This window comes from Tauraco erythrolophus, chromosome 4 (genome assembly GCF_009769465.1).
Source record: "Tauraco erythrolophus isolate bTauEry1 chromosome 4, bTauEry1.pri, whole genome shotgun sequence".
Classification (NCBI taxonomy): Eukaryota; Metazoa; Chordata; class Aves; order Musophagiformes; family Musophagidae; genus Tauraco; species Tauraco erythrolophus.
In genome coordinates, this window is record NC_141468.1 from 85,084,581 (window position 1) to 85,105,472 (window position 20,892).

General features: G+C 38.6%; 1 protein-coding gene across 9 annotated transcripts in view; it reads left to right on the top strand.

The window, feature by feature from the left end:
• Window positions 1-20,892, top strand: part of ERC1 (ELKS/RAB6-interacting/CAST family member 1) — a 278,996-nt gene that overhangs the window by 150,760 nt on the left and 107,344 nt on the right. For 4 of the 9 annotated variants that reach the window (XM_086610616.1, XM_086610615.1, XM_086610614.1 and 1 more), the window contains one exon: window positions 11,947-12,078. The exons of 3 other annotated variants lie outside the window; for them this stretch is intronic. In XM_086610616.1, the coding sequence (XP_086466742.1) occupies window positions 11,947-12,078 (132 nt within the window). Of the gene's footprint in view, window positions 1-11,927; window positions 12,079-15,254; window positions 15,309-20,892 lie in introns of all 9 variants that reach the window. 2 more of the 9 variants (XM_086610613.1, XM_086610612.1) reach the window with 2 other exon arrangements.

Consider the following 20,892-nt stretch of genomic DNA (forward strand, 5'->3'; position numbering starts at 1 on the left):
AGACATTATGAAATGCTTAAAAATATATGATCTGCATGTTCTTGGGTTGTCCGTCTGCAATCCAGTCAAATAAACACGCTCCCAAGCACATACTCCACTCCTCCTCTCTGTGTCCCTAACAGGCATGTGGTTTCTTTCTTCCTAAGTCCAGTAACAAAATGTTCGTTTATTCAGAGAGCTCTGATGATGGAAATTTGGTATTTTGGGGAGCGGGGGAAGAATGAAAACCACAATGTCTCAGTTCTAGTGAGATGGATAAATGGCTTTCCAAATTTGTCTTTTCCTCCTGGGTTTCCTTAAACCACAACTCTCCAGAGAACAGAGAGGTTAACGAGTGTCTGGTCTATAAGCAGGATAAAAAAAACAAGCTGTTGGGCTGGTGCAGAAAATTCCTACTTCAAATAACCAAATCTTGGTTATTGTGAAAAGGAATTGATTTGCTGTCTTGTCCTAGAAAGGTAACATTTACTGAAATTTCAAAATATTTGAATGGGTATTTGAAACTGATATCTGGAAGGTAGCGCGTGTATTTTCTCATCCTGTCACTCCAGCGTCTTCCAGAGTTTTTAGGAGGAGTTTTCAGAATATCTTGTGGCATGGAGTTGTGTAGTATGGGATCTGCATTGCAGCAGCTATCCATCAGTCTGTAATTGCTGCTGACAAACTGTATGTCTAGAAGCTGCGTAAAATATGTTTGAATGCTTTAACAAACAACCGTAAAAAACAAGTAAATTTGTTAATTTTTTTCTTCTTTTTCGACTCCCAAGATTAGATAATTTAACGTAATCTGTGAATTATTTAAGCGAGCACGTGTTGTTTGTTCCATGTGATTATACAGTTCTTTTATTATATTGAGCATTAAATAGGAAAAATATCCTTCTAGTGGAAAAAAATGAATTTTCAATCTAAACAAATGTGTAGTTTTTGTTCAATAACGCTTTTACTGGGATCCAGATAAAGCTCAACGAAATGGCTAGGTAGCCAAATACCTTCTCATCAAACAAACCTTCTAAATTCATTAAATATCAGGAGCTATTTGTTTGGAGGCACCATAGCATGTGCTATTTGTTTGGAGACACCATAGCATAGTCAATATCAACATTAAAAAATCTGAAAACCTAAGTGAAGCCCAGTGTATCTGGTCTTAAATTACGGAAGAATTTCTTCTTGACATGCTATGATTGGATCTTGAGGGTAGCGTGGCTGAAGTTTTTTTCATCTGATCCATTGATGGTAATAGCATGCCGTGGTGAAAATAATGGCCTGTTGTCTTTGGGCTGTTTGTAAAGAGAGATGGTGCTTCCCTAATTCATCTACGATCTTGCTTTTGGACAGTGTTGTACGAAGCTTCTGAAGAAATGGTTGGATTTAAAGAAAAGCTTTCCAAACTTTAAGTTCAAGATGTCCTCCATAGCTTTCTAGGCATCATTAGCTTTGAAGCAAATTGGTTATGCTAGTTAAATGGTGTTACATGTTTTCCTGGGATAAGTGAATTTCAAGTGCTGAGTTCCTGGCCAATTTCTCTTCCATATAGACCACTGCCGTATCAGATTCCAGCCTTGCCTGCCAGCTGAGTGGAGTGTACTTTCTTTATCCGTTGGATAGCACAAGTCAGCACGTTAAGGCCCATGAAACTGTCAGTTACTTCATTGCAGCCTGGTAGAAATCTATTCTTTAATGCCTTCTTGCCTCTGCAGGATTTACTCCAGAGAACAGTCTGAGGTATGCGACCCGTATTTTCTCATTGAGCTCAGATCCATCTTTCAGAATTATTTGGATCAAGATGTTCTTTCGCTCTCCCTTCCTCTCCCAGTATTTTTAGACAGAAAGTACATCAGGGGGAAGATTTGGCTTCCCTGTCCCTGGATAATTCTCTGCACTGCCCAGCCATGTAAGAGTTCGTGTTCCTTGGGCCTGACTGGGTACCATTGTCACCTGTGCAGGTGGCTGTAATTTCACTAAATGGTATATTCAGTTCTGGGTCATCCTTCTTTGGTCCTCTAGGACAGAATGACCCCATGACATAAAGCACTGGAAGGATGTGAATTCACTTTTCAATTCAGTTTGTAAGAAATTTGTTGGCATTTTTCCAAGGAGTCACCAGATCATTCCTAGCTCACCAGGAAGGATAAAACTCAACATTGTTACGTGTTCTTGATATTTAAGCAAAAGTGTGGTTCTAAGCTCACGTACTATGTGAATCAGATTTGTACTCTGTCTCTTAGTATCACTTAGAACTTCTGCTAATGAAAATGTAGCAGATAAGAACAAATATAGATGTTAAAGAACAACCATATCTCATAAAAACCTAAATTGAATAAACGCATGCAAATTATTCCTCCTTTTTGATTTGGGCTGGGCAAAACGGTAGTCAGTAGGCAGTTTCGGCATCAACCAACCCTCCAACCCTTTCTCTGAGAGGTTCTGTGACAGGTGCACATGCAGTAGAAACTTTAATATGCATCATGATTTGTTAGTGATGTAACATTCAGGCAGCAATTTTAATTTGCATCAGCTTTTACAGTATGGTACAGAAAATAGTGTTCCACAAAAGCAGCGTTATACACTTACTTGGAGGGTTGTGATTTTCAGTACAGCGTGTGCAGTTGGTGTAGGCACAAGCAAATATTTAACCCTGGCAGATGCTTCAAGGAAAACTGCCTCTTGTTCTTATCATGTCATAACTCTCCTTGTCAAGAGAGCTTTTCCTAACTTTCCTGGTTGTCTGGGAGAAGTTCCAAAAATGATAATGACCTTTTAGCTAGGCTTTTTGTGACTTATAGTGAGGGAAAGTTTTGGGAGGGGTGGGGTGGTAATTTGAATTTTAGCCTTTTTTTCAGGAATTAAAAACTTATACTTAAGCATTCCTGGATGCATCTACTTATATGACGTAGATAATGTATGGATGATGAACAGGCAGCCTCACTTCATATTTTGTTACATCTGTGTGAAGTTATATAATAGTCATGGGCAATACTCAGGCATTCATCATTTGTAATGCTCTCTAATGGAAAAAAGAGTTAGGAATTTTCACAGTGTTAATACCTTAATAATTTTTATCATTTAACATCACAGAAACAGGACTGGAAAGAAAAGCTTGTTCATTGAACAGTGGAGGAGTACTGCACAGTACCAAAAATCAGTGCATAATATGAAAGAGCAATATGAAATTAAAAATTACACACTTGGATTTGCATCTCAGCAAGACAGTAGTGCACATAAAAACGAGCTTTGACCTAAAAAGGAAGGTTTCTTCCCTTTTCTCTATTGGAGTTGTAAAATACTACAAAGGAAGGTCATGAAGACTTGCTAACAGAAAGTAAACACAACAAGGTAGGAAAAATATCTTGACAAACCGAAAAGAATGAAGTCAATCCCTGCAGCATCTGCTCAGATGAGGTCCTGTACTTAGGAATATTAGTCCCTTTCATCTCTTATCCTTTCACATATGGATCTGATGGACTTTGCAGGACAGTAAATTCTCCATTTACTTAAAGGAAGCTCACCAAGACAAGCTTCCATACAGATTAAGCCTAAAGGGTATTTACTTGGGTCTGTTTCTAATATCAGTTTTCCATACAGAAATCTGATACCTGTTTCTCCAACCAGCTGCATAAAGACAGAGTACGCAGTAGTATGGGTGACCATTAAAAAAGTGTAAATTTACCTCTCTCGTTCCTTAATTTTCTTGAATCTGTGAGATTTTAGTGTTTTAACTTTCTTACAATCTGAGCTTTGAGGCCACAAGCAAACTCTGGGGACAGCCCTGTCTCCAGTTTAGGAAAGCCATTTTTTCTGATGAATATTTACGAGGTCTGACTAACTTCATTGTTGCTCATGTGTACAGTGTTACATGTTGAAGCAACAGCAAAAATAATGTACTTTTGAACATGAAAATGATTTATCTTAGAAACAGATTTCTGTGTTGCTATCTGAATTTTTCAGTTGTGTTACTAAAGAAGGAAGATGCAGGTTTTTCCTCCGTCTAAAATATAATATACGTTTCTGAATATCAGAATAAACATATGACTTTGTTCTTAGGTTTGCTATGGCAGTTCTTATAGAGACAGAATCTGTCCTTCTACATAATCAATGTTTGTTACATTAAATACAGCGTTAAGGAATTACCTTCTCCTGTGTTAGACCAGAAGGGAGCACTCCTTACAGAATAGTTGTTACCATAACATTTACAGAAACCAAGCTTGAAGACATTTGACATTTGGAATAGATAAGCACATCCCTGGATAGACACTTAGCCATCTGCTCTGTTCGTTTTCACTTTATGGTTTAGTTTACCATACATTTATTAATGTTTGAGTGACGTATTCACGGCCTTCACGTCTTTAAAAAAGATGAACCGTTTGACTCTGTCTTCTTGTATAATGTAAAAATACTCTGCAGTTTTGAACAGACAGCTGGAAAAGTTTCATGAAGGTCCCTATTTACAACCAGCATTAGGCAATCTCCCAGTTATCCCAGTATTTTCTTAACTGCAAATTGAGATTTGTAGTGAGAGAAAGCCATTATATGGCTCGAGAGTTTTTAATAGAGGAAAGAGGACTCCCTACATCCTAACATTTCTCTGTGATCCGTCAGGAATATTATTCTCCAGACACTCTTTCACCTAGTCTTTGCTGCAGAAACATTAGGTGTCATGGAAGATGAAACCTGTTATTTGTACCCTCTTGCCTGTTTGGCAGAGAGCAGGGTTGGTGCCCTTTATGAGATGCCAGAAACTAAGTACGATGAAGACTGGACAGCTGAATGTGTGCCAACAACCTTAACCACTAGATGGTTTTTGCAAGGATTTTTTTTTTTTTTTCCCCTCCAAGATTAGTATCCAAGTTCAAACTCCTTTCCTAAAAGCTGTCAGAGAGATTAAAGTAACTGTTGACAGCACGGTGTGGTTCCTGTGAGGAGGTCTCTCCTGAGAGTAGAAAACAATAGAAGTACATTCAAGGGGAAGAACAGCTCTCTTTTCATTTGGGTGTCTTATTTCATGAGCCTGAGAAATGGCAATAAATTTGCATTTTTTCCCTCTTCTGTGTTTTTTTTCTCTCTCATGCTTTTTTTTTTTTTTTCACTTACTGTGTTTAAAATAGTTCCCAACTCTTCTCTCCCGGAGAGTAAAAATGCCCAATTGCTGCAGTTCATTCCATAGTCTCATTGTTTAATAAAATTGCTATTCTCCCTTATTCTTTTTATCCAATAGAAAAGAAAAGGGGATGGGCTGATTGTGGAGACCTAAAGACAGACAGAATTAAGAGTTTATTTTTTAAAAAAATTAATGCACATGGAATTTTTTTAGTTATGTGCCTGTGGCAACAAATGCTTCAGCGTTTCCTTTAAGAAATTTCCTCTAATTGAGGAATAATTCAAGTAATAATAAACCTAATGCACTTCATTGTGATTCAGTATTATTCCTTAATCTTGCTTTCCAAGCTGCCCGAATTGCCATCAGCCTTAAACTACTCTTTTCTTTTCTTTTTTACTGTAGGAAATAAGCCTATTTGGCCTTTAATTAGCATTTTTCATATTATATTTTACTCTTTGGCTAAAATGTACACACTTTTAGGGCATATCAGAACAACTACTCTTACTGTGATATGCAAATATTCGCGGAGATTGAGGCTTAGGCTGCAAATCATTGACCCATAACTGACAGAAGGTTGTAAAATACTAAAAGTCAGCACCAGTCCTTTCAGCTGTTGAGTTTTGTTTGAAGGAGACTCAGAACTGGATGCAGGTGATGGGAAAAACTAACTATATTGGTATCACTTAGTCTTTTACTGAGGATTAAAGGAGGATGATCTCCTTAACGTTCTACAAAACGCCTATAGCCAGTTAAAATTCATCAACAAATTCAGTTTAGGACATTGTGTTGTTTTTGTTGCTTGAATTCTACCTGAGTCTTGGTGTCTTTGAGGTTAGATGGTTTTCTAAAGCAGAGCATGCAAAGCAAGGGAATAAAAGCTGAAGGAATTCCGTGTCCCAGCAGCATGTCCCAGTCCATGCCCTTCTAGTGCACAGCTTTCTTCTCCATAGCAATCACCACCCATGCACTTTTCTCTTCCTCCTTTTGAAGAACCATTGAGTATTTTTAAACTGTAAATGTTTTTTGCACTCTAAGTGTGTATGTCTTTATGTCCCAATGCTTTGGAACAATCATTGCTTTGTGCTGAGGTAATGTGTCTGGTTAAAAATGGCAAATGTAATATTTTCAGTAAACGAGACTAAATTTCTCTAAATTTCTGAATATATTTATTGATTTATTCAGGATATTTAAATGAAAGATAACATATATAGCTCCACAAGTATCTCATAACTCTAACTCATGGATAAAATAGCAGATTAAATTCAGTATGAGTACGTATTAATTTATGTCAGGAGAAACAATTTTAAATATATGTACACAACGACACGTTCTGATCCAGCTGTGTTACCATACGACAACTATCTCGGAATTAGAATAAATTTTTTCATGCAAATATCATTGATTAGCAGAACTATTAAAATAAAAAAAACAATGTTGAGAAATATTAAAGGACAAAACAGGACATAACACTATGCCACTATATACAGCAGCATTGCATTCACCTCTGGAATAATGTGCAGTGATGTGGGCCATCCACCACGGAAAGGGCATGACACAAGTAGAAAAGGAAGAAAGTAGTAAACGTAAGGACAAGCTTTTGTTCAAACAAATATTAAATAAATTTAAACATTTGAACATGGAAAAGAAAGGAATGAAGACAGGAGCTAGGGAGTATTTTTTCCAGCTTTGCAGGCTGAGAACAATAGATGATCATTTTGGAATATTAAGGGCTAAAGGAAAACAATAACTATTTTTTTTAACTTTCCTCTGAACTAATTCAGGCTTTTGTAGAAACATTTGGAATTTCACATTTGAGAGTGTGCAGACTTTCTACTTTCTCATCCTTCTGTTTTTTATGCCAGTGAATTTAAATGGTATTTTTTCTGAGTGCTGTTATGCTGTGTTACCTGTTCAAATGATATTATCAGTGTAACAGTGAAAATATACCAACAAGAAGCTTTTCTTGTCAATACTTTGTTTTAGTATTTTTAAATTCATGATGTTCCAATGATGTTAGTATCTAGAATTCCAATTTTTACTTTTTTCTATTCAGTATTCTGTTCTTATCAGTCATATCTGATTAGTTTTGTGTTCCATACGTGCACATGAGTTGACTGCTGCCACACACCTGAGTTATTTCATTCCTCCTGACCCTTTCTTGCTGAATTTTTAGAAGTTTCTGTTACTGTATCCGAGTCATAAGTATGTTTATTTCCTGTCTTCAAATGTATCCTTACATTTTCAGATACAGTAGTAAAGCTGATCTGTGTGTTTACTGGTTAAGGTATTGAGAAGAACTAGTTTTTAATATCTTAATCAAACATGTCCTCAAATTAACATGTATATGTTTGATTAGTAGCTTAATCCAGGTTGTACCAAGGTAGATCTTTTCCTTGAAATTAACTTTATTTGATGCATCTGGCTTCCAGGGGGATGACGAGTGGGTTGGGCTGTTCCCAGATGCTCTAAGACCCATTGATGATTTAATTCTGACATGTGAAATTGTTTTGATGATCTCTATCAAGAAAGGGGCATTAGAAACTAGAACGAGTGTATGAGACTGGAGGTGATTGCAGGAATTCCCTTTGAAACTGAGAGAGTGAGCAAAATTCAATGGAATCAGCTGCTGGGTGAACACTTCCTCAGTGGTGTGGTATCACTAGCAATTTTTGTCGTGCTGAGCCATGAAAAAAAGGGAAGACAAGAGAAGGGTATTTTTATAGCTGGCTGTCTATGCAAGCTGCTTCTACTGCTCTGTTTTGCTAAATGATTGGAAATGAACAAAGAAAGGTAGGTCCTACAAGTACTGTGATATATTATTTCGGTGATGATGACAGGACTGACATTGGCAAGGAGAGTTCAGAGGAATCAAGGGAGTAACGTATGGCTTCAAGCTTTGTGTTAACAGTGCGGTTAGTTAAAACTGCCACTGGATTTTGCTGTCATCCCATATCAATTTAGGAGTCTTGAGTATTGATTTATGTGTGAAGAAGAAATCTTTTTACGGTAGCATTTCCCCAATTAGCCTCTCAAAAAAAAAAACAGCCCAAACAAGCAGAGAAACCAAATGAAAAACAAAAACCCACAAAAAACCACACAGACAGACACACAAAACCCAAACAAACAAACAAAAAAAACAACAACCCACAAAACCCCAAACCCATTATAGGTATCTATTGCTTTTGCTCACTCCAGAACTCTCTCACAGCTGTATTGTCGAAGCCTCGGGTCTCATTCCCATAATCCGTGCAGTGACCCACTGTGCTTATAGAGAAGCACGATCCCTGTAGGTTTTAAAACACACAAATGTGGTAATTTGCAACAGCTGAAGCAAAATGTTAAAGCTGTTGGCACCCTGCATGAGCTGCTAAATGGTAAACCTGGTTGTTAGTATTGGCAGGGCACTTGAGTCTGTCTAGGTTGTTGCTAATGAAAAAGTGCCTATACAAAACCACCATTCCCAACTGGTGGCTGTGTTGGGAGCACCAAGCTTAGAGCAACAGGAAAGAAGTGTCAAAAGCATGGCAGCTAGCAGGAGGAGATGTTGCCAGTTTCTCATAGGAATAATCAGTTCTGCCTTTCCCTTTTAGGCCTGTGTCGTAGCATCTGTAACTGTTTGTCCTTTGCTTTTCTTCCTCTGCTCTGTTCTCCTTCAAGAAATGGATAAATAATCTTGATTGCAATGGAATTCCTCTTCAGAAGCAGAAAAGAGTATTAGCATTACAGAGCTTTATGATGGACATAATTAAACTAGTATTGATTAGGATCATTTGTTACCGTCACCACAAGCTCTGTGTATTTCAGGTTGTTCCTGATGCTGACAAAAACTGCTGTATGTTTTGGAAACACTTTTTGGAAGTAACACACCTGAGTGGTAACACATAAAATATCTTCAAAGAAAAACAAAGTATGAATGGCTGGAGTTGTTCACACGTTTTTGTAGACGTACTGTATAATGTTCAGAAACATTATGCATTGGGTACAATGTATATAATACATTTGTAGCCCTTTTCAGGAAATAATAGCAATATGAACAAGTTTTGTTAAGGGCTTTATATATGTTCAAGAAATAGACAATGTGCAAAATGAAGCGTTTCCCTTCACTAAGTTTCCACTCTGGTCCTCATGGGGGATTTCAATCACCCTGTTTTCTAGTAGAGGGACAACACAGCAGGGCATAAGCAATCCAGGACGTTCCTGGAATGCATTGATGATAACTTCCTTCTCCAAGTGACAGAGGTGCTACACTGATCCTTGTTCTCCCCAACAAGGAGGGGCTGGTGGAGAATGTCAAAGCTGAAGGGCAGCCTTGGCTTCAGTGACCATGAAATGGTTGAGTTCAAGATTCTTGGGGAGGCAAGGAGGGTGCACAGCAAGCTCACTACGCTGGACTTCAGGAGAGCAGACTTTGGCCTCTTCAGAGTTCTCCTTGGTAGAGTACCATGGGATAAAGTCCTGGAGGGAAGAGGGGCCCAAGAGAGCTGGTTAATCTTCTAAGATCACCTCCTCCAAGGTCAGGAGCGGTGCATCCCAACAAAGAGGAAGTCAGGCAGGAGCACCAGGAGGCCTGCATGGATGAAAAAGGAGTTCCTGGACAAATTCAAACACAAAAAGAAAGCCTACAGAGGGTGGAAGCAAGGACAGGTAGCCTGGGAGGAATACAGAGAAATCATCCGAGCAGCCAGGGATCAGGTTAGGGAAGCTAAAGCCCTGATAGAGTTAGATCTGGCCGGGGACATCGAGGGCAACAAGAAAAGCTTCTATAGGTATGTCAGGGATAAAAGGAGGACTAGGGAAATGTGTCAACAGTGTCAAGTTTAATACAGTATCGAATTTGCTTCTTAAATGCTTGCCTGGGATGAAGGGTGGACAAACCTTGTGATTGGAATGTTTTATTCTGCCTTCTTATTTTAAAGCAGTTTCCATTTTACATATAGCTGTCCAAATGAACCATTCCCACTCCTGTTGTTTGAAATGGAGAGCTACACTTCCCCACTTCCTTGGCTATCCAAGTACTATATCAAGAAGTATAGTTGATACTTATTGAGTAATGCAGATAGGCAAGTAAATATTTTTCATGTCTGGCACGGTTAATATTCTGTGCTGAGTTTTTTGTAAACTTGTTATTCGTCTTTATGATTAGCGTAACCAAAGACTTATCAAAACCATAAAGTAGTTTTGCAAGATATTGTCAGTGTTTCAGAAAGATTCAGAAAGTACAAAAACATGTTCTGCAACTCCTGTTTTGAAATGAAGATCTCTCCGTTTGTTTCTTTAGAAATCATCAGTTACTTGACCTGTGAATCCACTTTGGAAAGTAATCATCAGCAGAAAGCTCCTTTGCCTGCAAAGCCTAACAAATACTGTGCCTGGTTGAATACCAGCCTTTCTCTGCACAGGGGCAGTGGTGCCAGAGGTCTGGCACTGGCCTGGTACAAAGCTTTGCATCTCTGCTGGAACATTCTCATTGAAAGCTGCAGTTCTGAGACTGCCAGAAATAGTGTTCATACAACAAGTATCCTTGATGATGTATCCCAAGTCCTAGAGAACGGGAATTAAGGAAATGTCAGGTTCATTCTTTAAACTCCAATGACTAATTTTTGCATTATGAAGGTTACAAGGTCAAATTTTTTCCAAGTCAGTCATCTTTTTCATTATTCTTTATATGGTGTGAACCACTCTCAGAGAAACGGTGGAAAATTTCAGTCCTGTATACAAAAGGACAGAAGACAAAGGGGTAAATCTGACAAAAAGCAAAATGCAAGAAAGAAAGGAAAACATTTTTTATTCTTCCACTGCCGCTGAGATTCCTGAAAAGCCCAGGTGGTAACTTAAATGTGTAAAAATATGTCATCTGAACCCTATGATCTAAACCAATCTGCAAGACGAGAAACGCAGAAATCTTCCATTAAGCTGCTTATTTCTGATGGATTTGTTAAGCAGCCATGGTCCAAGACATTCATATATATCTGTCAGGACAGCCTGCTTTGTAGTCTTTTTCCAAGCTGCTACAGCAGAAGCAGGAGGAATGCATTTATTTTTCCTAGCAATATTAAAGTCAGGAGGGTCTTCTTTACAAATAACAATACCATTAATTTTGTATATCATTTTTTCTAAGTTATACCATTTGTATAAACCAATAAAACAGTGTATCTTCTGAGGAGCAATACAGTTTTCTCCAGTGGTCTTTGAATATGCGTGGGACAGCTGAACTTGCAACCGTGATGATGCTCTTAATCGAAGAATAATTTGTAAGGGAGTCTTGACACTTGAATGTCTGAGATTCAGGCAGCCCAGATGAACCTTTCATAATTCCTAGAGAGTTTTTGATGAAAAACTTCCTTAAAGACTTAATCTGAACAACGGAAAACTCTGTTAGGTTAATGTTTGCTTTTCTCCCCCTTAACCTGGAAATGGCAAATTCCAAACCACTGTTTCCCTTCTTACCACACCTGCTGGTGAATGTGTGAGAAAATGGGCAATGCTGAATGCCTGCAACCTTCCCACCAATTCTGCCTTCTCTACTTCTTTGGAACTGCTTACTAATCTTTATTTAACAACCACCCTTCCTTATCTGTGCTGTGGAATCTGACGGAACTGTGGCATGTCCAACAGGGAGGGCGAGCGCTCTTGCTTTGAGGTCCTGCTTTGCCAGCTTTCTCCTTCTCTTTACTTGTAGTCTTCCTCCTACTCTTGCATCGCTTCATCTTTCTTTCCTTTGTGTGAAGAAAATTTGCCTGCAGTTGCGCCTTGGGAGGGAGAAACACGTTTTGGTTGGCGTGAAACTTGGTTGATTAAAAGGCTGTAATTCCAAACAAGTCATCTTCACCTCATCTCCCATCATTTTCCAGGACAATCTACGTAAAAAGGATGATCGGATAGAAGAATTGGAAGAGGCGCTCAGAGAAAGTGTTCAGATAACTGCAGAGCGGGAAATGGTGCTAGCACAAGAGGAGTCAGCCAGGATCAATGCTGAGAAACAGGTCTGCAATCTTCTAAAGTCACTGGTAGTCCTCTTAGGAAAGTAACTAGGCAGCAAAGTACTGTTTTCCCTGCTTTACTGTGAAACATAGCTGGTTTTGTTTGATGATCCTGTATCTCTGTTCCAGCATCACGTAACAGAACTCGCAAAGTCTGATAAGCCTTCATAATAAGTTGTATTTCATAGGTAAGGTCTTCTTGGAAATAAAAAGAAATACAAGGTATCCTGAGCTTTGAAATACTATTTTAGTAACTCTTCTGATCTGTCTTGCCTGTCAAAGCTATCTTCCTGTGTGTAAGCATACTTAGGTCCACTGCGTTGTTCATCGAATGTATTTAACGACAATGATTTTTATTAGTGTGGTTGTGTTTATGGACCACAGTCTTGTCACACTTGCAAAACAACTGGATAAGGACACAAATCCCTTGGCTTAAGCCAAGCATACACTCATAAAATACACACTTGTGTGTTGAAGCCAGAAGCGTGGCTTACGCAGGTATAAATTTTATGCATTAATCGATTCTGTGACACTGACGTGATACTCTGAAGAATCATGGATGTGCCTGATTTTAACTCACGTAAGTAATCATGGAGAAAACATGCCATAAGTATGGAACAAAATTCCATAAGATTCTGATAAAGCTTGTGAAGCAGAAGCTGAACTTGACATTCTTACTGTGCTTTTTGTGATCCTCTTCAGTATTTTTCACTGTTCCTTACTTGACCATAATTAGCAAACGAGCATTTGGTCAGGTGCTTTGCAACGGCGTGATCTCTTTCTCTAAGTTCTGACTAACTGCACTTCAAAAATTTGTAAGAGTTTTTTTCCAACATGTATTCTTATATCACATACTTTAACTAAGAAAAAGATACAAATATCTTAGTAATAATCCAAGTTTTCAGGAAGAAAAGTTTCTCTTTAGGCTAGAGTCCAGCTCAGCTGTTTGCTGATAGATGTATTGAGGATAATTCTGGTTGCTGTACCTTAAGATTTTAGACAGTGTTATGGAGTTTACCTTCAAGAATGCCTTCTTTCCAAACTTCTTGTAGCCTTTAAAAAAAGTTGCATGAAATAGAAATGCTAACTAGGTAGTGAATGCTACATCAAAGATCAGACCTCCTGGAAAGGAAAATATAGATCTCACAAAGCAGCTGGTTCTGTGCTGAAACGCAAAAGTAAACAAACTAGTAGGTGATTTGATGCCTAGGATGTGACAATGTTTTAATTTCTTTGTTACAAGACAAAGTGACCGGTTTTATATTCTTTGAGCATGGAGAAGCCCGTAGAACTTTCCCTTTTGTGATGTCTATGCTCGAAATGCAGAACAAGATGCGTAAGGCTTAGTGAATTTTTTGAGGGAAGGCCTTGGAGAAGGTAGAGCGTGTTGATTTCATGGGGGTTGGAAGTATCCGAAGTTAGGAAGTAAGCACAAAGATGAGCATTTACAGATTTTATGCACGCATAATATAGGCTTGTATTAGAGGATGATCACAGGCCATCTCAGTATTGAAAGTGAAAGGTGAGTGGAGTACAGTTTGCAAAGGATGAGTAGCTTACATTTGATTCACTAGCAAAGAGACATGCTAGTAGCATGATCAAAGCTACAGACAAGGACATTACGGCACAAAGGGGCACAACCTGCACAAGAAAGATTTTTGCACAGATCCAGACACAGAAGAAATCCTACCAAAGAACTTCAGTTATATAGATGCAGTCAGAAAAGTCTTGTATTAGAAATACTCTATATAAGAAATTCTGCAAGTTTTTAAAAATAACCTTTTAAAGGAGGTTTGAGTCAAAGATACTATCAAGATTAACAAAAATATGAAAGTTCTGTCCTAGATGAAAAGAAATGAAGTAGTGAGGAAGGTTTCTCTCACAGGATGGAAAGGAGGACTTTTCTTCAGCCTGTTGAGCATGAACTCCTCATAGATGTCTGGCCACTGTGAGCTGTTAGCAGCAGAATCTTTTTTTTTTCAGAATCTTTATTCTGGAAAGGAGAAGTGTGAGTTAGTATATGTTGTGTTGTCATAGAAGTGAAGTTTTATTTACACACGAGGCATCCTAAAACAAGAACATGGAAAGAGAATAATGCTTTGGGAATATACATACACAAACGTCAGCTTGTAAGGAGGCTTTTCAGAAGAATTCACCAGCAAAGCTTGGTGAGAGGCACACAATGAGATCAGATGGCCAAAGCTTGGTGAAAAGGGAAGTAGCTGGTGAATCCAGAGCTGGGTGTAATATCTGAGGGATCAGGCAAGGCAGGGAAATGTGCAGCCTGAGGGTCAATTAGCCATAAGGATCAGTGAGAGAGGCTGAGAGAGCGAAGAGGAGTGAAGATTTGTGAGAAAAGATTGGTCGAAATGTGGTGGGCAACAGCATCGTGAAGAAGAAGTGGGAATGTGGTAGTGTGGGCAGCAGTGAGGAGGAGAAAGAAGGATGGACTGAAAGCAGCAGGATCGAAAGGGGAAAATCTGTACTGTCACTGATTGACAGCGATGTCTGTCTTCAACAGAAAAACTAAACCGCTGGCTCTAACCAGTTATAGTTTTTAAAAGATGACCAACAAGATGGCATGAAAAAAAAGCAATCAGAGTCTTTTTCCAGTTGGATGTGGGAGAGCTGCTGTGCCCCATTTTGTCCAACAGGATTTTGATTTGGTATCACTTAAATACAGTCAGTAATAGAGTGGTGGCAAGTAGCTGTTTTTCCAAGGTGAGGAAGAGACTTTGAATGTTTTTCATTTCGTATCCCTTCAATTACTTTAAAAGAATGCTCTCTTTGTTTTATTATGCTCTGTGGTGGTTCTTTGTAGAATTGTGAGAGACACCCTTAGATAGCTTTGTGATCTGATCTAGGTGGTCCTGCTCAGGCAGGGGGATTGGACTAGATGATCCTTTGTGGTCCCTTCCAATCCCTGACATTCTGTGATAGCTTTAGTTTTAAAATGCAAGGTTCTGTTTTCTGTACGGTGTTAATGGCAAATCGTTTTATTTTTACAAACAATAATAGGTTAGGATCATTCTTAGACTAAGCGTGAATGATATGTCTGATTTTAAAATGTTAATGTTGTCCAAACTGCTTATAATTTGCTTTTAATTGCATGCTTTTTCTTTCCTTTCTTCTGTTTATCTTGTTTTCTACCATTCTGCCACTTCACTGCCTGTCTGAAGCTGTTTAATGAATCAGTGCATGAGGTCAACCATTTTGGCTTTAAGTGGTTCAAGGTATGAGGACATCTCGTTGGTGTGTACCTCTGCCCCGATATTTAATGTTGGGTTTGTGTAATGTGATGTTGTGTTGTGTAATCCCACCCTCCATCCATCATCTTATGATGTAGAGTTTCCCGCTGTTTTACAGGCTTCAGAATTGAATCACAGTGTCCTTGAAGCAGGATTTCATGGTTCTCAGATAACAGTTCCAAATGAAAATTTTGCTCTCTTTAATCCAGCTTTTGAAAATATCCTGGAAGTGTGTATTATCTGCGGCAGTGAGCCAACCGTGTCGATGCACAATCTGTATATGGCAAGATGTCTCCAGCTGACTAAAGCTTCCTGTTTATTTCGGAATCTTAGACCTGTTCTTTCCTTTGTCTATCATAAAAGTAAAATCAGACGTTTCCTGCTGGGAACAGTGCACCCATTGGATGGGGCATGGTTTGATTAACCTGACTGTTCTGTGTAACCCTGCTGAAAGCAGATGAGGGTCTTACGTAGCTATAGAGCCTTGAAAGTTCAAGTGTGTTTTCTGACATATTCACCTGGTTTTGTTGGTGCACCTGCTGAATCCTTTACGTAGATATTACCTCTGCTATGAAGACAGGCTGAGAGAGTTGGGGCTGTTCAGCCTGGAGAAGAGAAGGCTCCGGGGTGATCTTATCGCAGCCTTCCAGTACTTATAGGGGGCCTACAGGAAAGCTGGAGAGGGGCTTTTTACAAGGGCATGTAGTGACAGGACAAGGGGCAATGGCTTTAAACTGAAAGAGGGGAGATTTAGATTGGATATAAGGAAGAAATTTTTCACTCTGAGGGTGGTGAGGCAGTGGAACAGGTTGCCCAGAGAAATTGTGGCTGCCCCATCCCTGGAAGTGTTCAAGGCCAGGTTGGATGAGGCTTTGGGCAACCTGGTGTAGTGGAGGGCGTCCCTGCCCGTGGCAGGGGGGTTGGAACTAGATGATCTTTGAGGTCCCTTCCCACCCAAACCATTCTGTGATTCTATGAATGAGAAGTAGTGTCAGGTCCTTGGCTCAAGGAGTGCAATCTAGAACAACTTACGTTTTGAGCCTTCGTTCTTGGAGGACATAGTTCACAAATGTGTCTTGGAGGACATAGTTCACAAAAAGGCCTCAGATACTTACACCCTCCCTCTCCTTGCTCGCTTTCATCCCCGTACTTCAGTGTGCATCCCTTCAGTTTTCCCAGCCTGAGTCTTTCTGGGGCCGTGTCGTGAAATGGAGCAGTGACCTAATTCATAAGAATGATCTTTTTTTTTTGAAGGCATTTTTTTACTGATCTGGTTCATGGATCTCCGTGCAGAACTTGAGGCACATCCGAGGAGGCATTGAACTGTGGGGGCAGGACTGACAAATGGAGGCAGGAATTGCTTAGTATTACTACTAAAAATATTTTTACGAGATGCTGTTATTGTGGCCTTTACAACCGGCTGCTGTTTCTGTGAGTGAGATGGTGCACTGCCTGACAGCAACATATGTTTCTCTGCCTTATTTCATTTCCTTCCAATTTGAAAAGCAGTAGGTTTTGTAATTTTAAATAGTATTTCTGCTGATAGTAGTGTAGCTCTGTTCTCTCATGAATATCAACTCCTGCTTAAATGCACTCTCACTCTATATAAATAGCAATTAACGTTTAACTCCTTACTCTAAAATGTTATGGCAACTAAACACATAAAGTGCTGGCCATTACCTGTTCATTCCTTCCTTCCTTAAGTAGTTACTTAAACTGAAATTTCTGAGTTAGAAGTCTGATCTTGACACCTTCCATCAACTTCTTTTGTACTTATGGTTCTCAGTGGGAAATTTAAAATGAGGTGAAGTATGTAGCTATATCCCATAAATAGCTATATCCATGCTCATACACTATATCTTTTTTATCCTACACATGGCAGGTTTCTCTGCTTTGCCTTTTGAGAAAAAAAATAAAATACTGAATATTGTAATAGTAATGTATTGTTTAAATGTATTTCCTTATGCTAATTCCTTCCTGCCACTATCTTTATAAGTTATTTCAGCAGGATATAATATCCTTTCAGGCACATAGTACGTGTGAAATATGTTGATAACAAGATTTCTGAAATTCTCCATCATGCATGCCTACTTTAAAATTCATATGTTTGTTATAGAAAAATAAATATGAAATCAGTTAATAACTCCACTAGAGCCCTCTTCACAGTTCTCTCCTTTTTTCCCCACCTCCTGTTCCCCAGAATTTCCCTGTTGTAAGTACAAGGTCTGCAGATGTTTGAATATAGATTGCAGCTTCCAAGAGCCTTTTCTCTTACCTGTAAGTTGCTCTACAGAAATTCTAGCCAAGTTTAGGATGGTACCTCTCATTTGTACTTTCATCATACCACCATTCTGGTCCTGTTTTAACTTTCTGATGTGTATTACTTAGACTACCTTTTCTTATAAGAATAAAAACTACATTTACAACAGATTTATTATATATTGGACCCTCTCCTATCAGGTATCTTCTAAAAATGCAAACTAAATTGAAACTCATACCCTTCTTATTGAGCATTCCGTTACTGAAATAAATCGGAAATATTCTAAAGTATGTGGAGTGTTGGAATTATCTCGCAGCACAAATTCTGACAAACTAAGTTACTTCCTACAAGTCCCTGTAAATGGAAAATATCAAGTGGAATTTCTCATGAACCACTTACCTGTAGGTGTTTTCTGAGCACTGTAGAAATGTCAGAATTCTGACTATTGTGTAACAGGTGCTGGACAGTTTGCTTTTAATAAATGTTTTTTGTCTCTTCTTCTGTATCTCCTAATGAGAAGTTTGAAAAACTTATATTTTGATTTCTTTTACTGATATAAATTGTTTTGAGAGCTTTTGAACTCGATTGTCAGCCTGGAGTATAGCCTTGGTATTATTTTTCAAGAGATTTTTTTTTTTTTTTTCATTCTTTTGCCTGATTCTTTTCCTTTGGTTAGAGAAAGCATTTTGGCTAGGTAAAGTTGACTGCGCCCGTGTCAATGAATATGTGCATGGTCATTTTTAGAAGCACTGCTTCTCCCTAAAGTTACTACTTCTCCCCAGGTATTTAAATGGATTACGTAGCCTTTTCCTTTAAAAATACCCAGATTTGTATTGATTCACGCTCCTTACATGGGAAGGGTGATTCGATAGGTCAGGGATAACATATAATTCCTTCTGGATTCAGTAACATGCCTTTCAAGAGGTGTAACAGAGTGGAATTTTTATTCTTGTCTGTCTTAGACGTGTTTAGCTGTGTGTAGTTGGGGGCTTGGGGGATTTATTTTTGCCTCCAGTAGAGAAGAATGAATAGGAAAAAAAGACAACAAATCAAAAATCACTTTGGGACAGAGAGATTTTTCTAATGTTGGAGGGGGGGGAAACTTCTAAATATTTTGTTTAATTTGTTGCACTCTTAAGGTTGCAAAATGGGCAAAAATTAATGACTTTTAGGAGAACTGGGAACACTGAAAGGATAATTAACCTCTGTTCAAAATAGACATTGAACATTTCTCCATATAAGTCACGTTTTCACTTGATGAAATGAGAAATACTGATGGAAACTGCTATGTAGAAATTTGATGCAAATACTGATTTTAAGATCATTTTGTCTGGATTTCTGTCCCTATTTTTTGTTTTATAGACAAATACTGATTTCACATTATGCCTTTTTGTAATGGTCAGGTATTCTAGACAAAGCTCTATCTTGGCATCTCTCTACCTGTTATATTATTTTCTCAAGTATCTACCTCTAGATAGTATTCTGTTTGTTGTAGCTTAAGAGAAAACCAGTGTCTTGAGTTGCCTTAAAGTCTGGTTTGAAGGAGAAAATCATGCAAATTTGGTTACATTAATGCTTGCTTGTAATTATAAGGACCCAACCAAATACTTGTGTTAATATTTGTTTAAAGCTACTTTTTCCATTTGGAATTTCTTCTCCACTTTCCAGTTGTTTTCTTTAGCTGTGATCTTAGATGCAAGTGTGATACAAGAGTATGTAGATTAAGACATGAGAAACGTTCGTTAGGCTTGTGCATTAGATTCCTAGATTTAAAAGCATATATTCTTTTTCTGACATAATGGATTTTTCCCCAAAATCCATGAAGTGAAAGAAGCGAAACTGTATTCCTTTCCAGACCATTCTTCTATACAGAAAAACACAGAAGACTCGCAAACTTGAGGCTTATTAAATTGAGGATGCCTCTTCAAACTGTTTTTGAAACGGTTCCTACTCTCACAAAAGCTACCAGACTCTGCTGTACGGCTGTTGACCATCAAATTCCTTCAGACCCGTCACTGAATTTCAGCCTGAGTTCAGTTGGCTCAGCACAGTGGGATTACTTTTTACTTGTCGTGGCTAGGTTCTGCGAGTTGCTTTCAGCTGACTACAGTGCTAAAGATTTGCTTCCACGAGTTAGTCCAGGTGGAGACTTTCCTGAGCTTGCCAATGATGCTGTACTTCAGTCGCTGACACTTTCTACCTTTACGTGGCAATGCATGTGTGTTCACATAAAAACTGTGCTTTCATGTGTTTATGTTCATGATCCCTGATGTCTTTTGGGATAAGAGTGTTAAAGTTGTATGTGGAATGAGCATACCGTTTTCTCACTACTTGTAGTGAGTTAATACATCATCCCAGAATTTTTCTCTTTGGAGAATCAATCAATGCTACATAAATTGACAATCTATACTATGCTATGCAGCACAGCATATTACATATTTACTTTGAATATTATTCAGTTATATCTAAACTGCCATGGTAGCATAGCCTAGTTGAAGATGGAAATTGGCAGGATCTACAGAAAACTTGTGAAAAACTACTGAAATCCTTGGGCCATTAGTCTGAGCTGAAAGGCTTCCTTTGGCCCGATTGCTACTGCTACCTTAGCAGCAATCACAGAGTAGATGTACCCTGAGAAAGGTCAAGTCATTTTGAAGATGTCCATCTTTAGAGTTGTGGCTGGAGTATCACGAGTTAACCATCGTTCTAGAGGTTTTGTTTGGCTGTAACAAGTTGTGCTAAAAGAGTGTGTGCAAAACTGTTCAGCTTGTGCTAAATGCCAGTCCCTCTGCCTCTGTAGAGATGTTCAAATGGTGATCAAAATCCAGGATTTGTGCAAGATTATTGTCCCTTGAATTGTTTGTTATCTCTTTAAGTAGTGATTGCTGCTGTGTTCTCAAGGGGCTGGAAAGATTCATTGCTAGCCGCAGAAGACAAACACAAGACAGTTGCCTAAGACTGTGCATCCATGTAAAATAAAACAGGACAGCTTCCTTTGGTATTGATCCAAGGGTTAAAAAGCATTATGAGAATATTTCTTTGGATAATGGTTCCACTTGAGGGAAATGCAGTAATAAAATTGTAACTTGTTATAGTCTTCAGATACCAGAGACTACAACAGCTTTCTGAAATCAGAATTCAGTTTTTCACTTATTTTTTCCAGACCTGACCCAAATATTTTGTATGTGTTAAGAAGAGACAGTTATTGCTTCCTTCTCAAGAGCTCTTGTCCCAACAGTAGGCTGTTGCTTATTTATATGGCTTATGGCCCTCATTTAGGAGATACAACTGTCAAAGCTACCTCCAAAC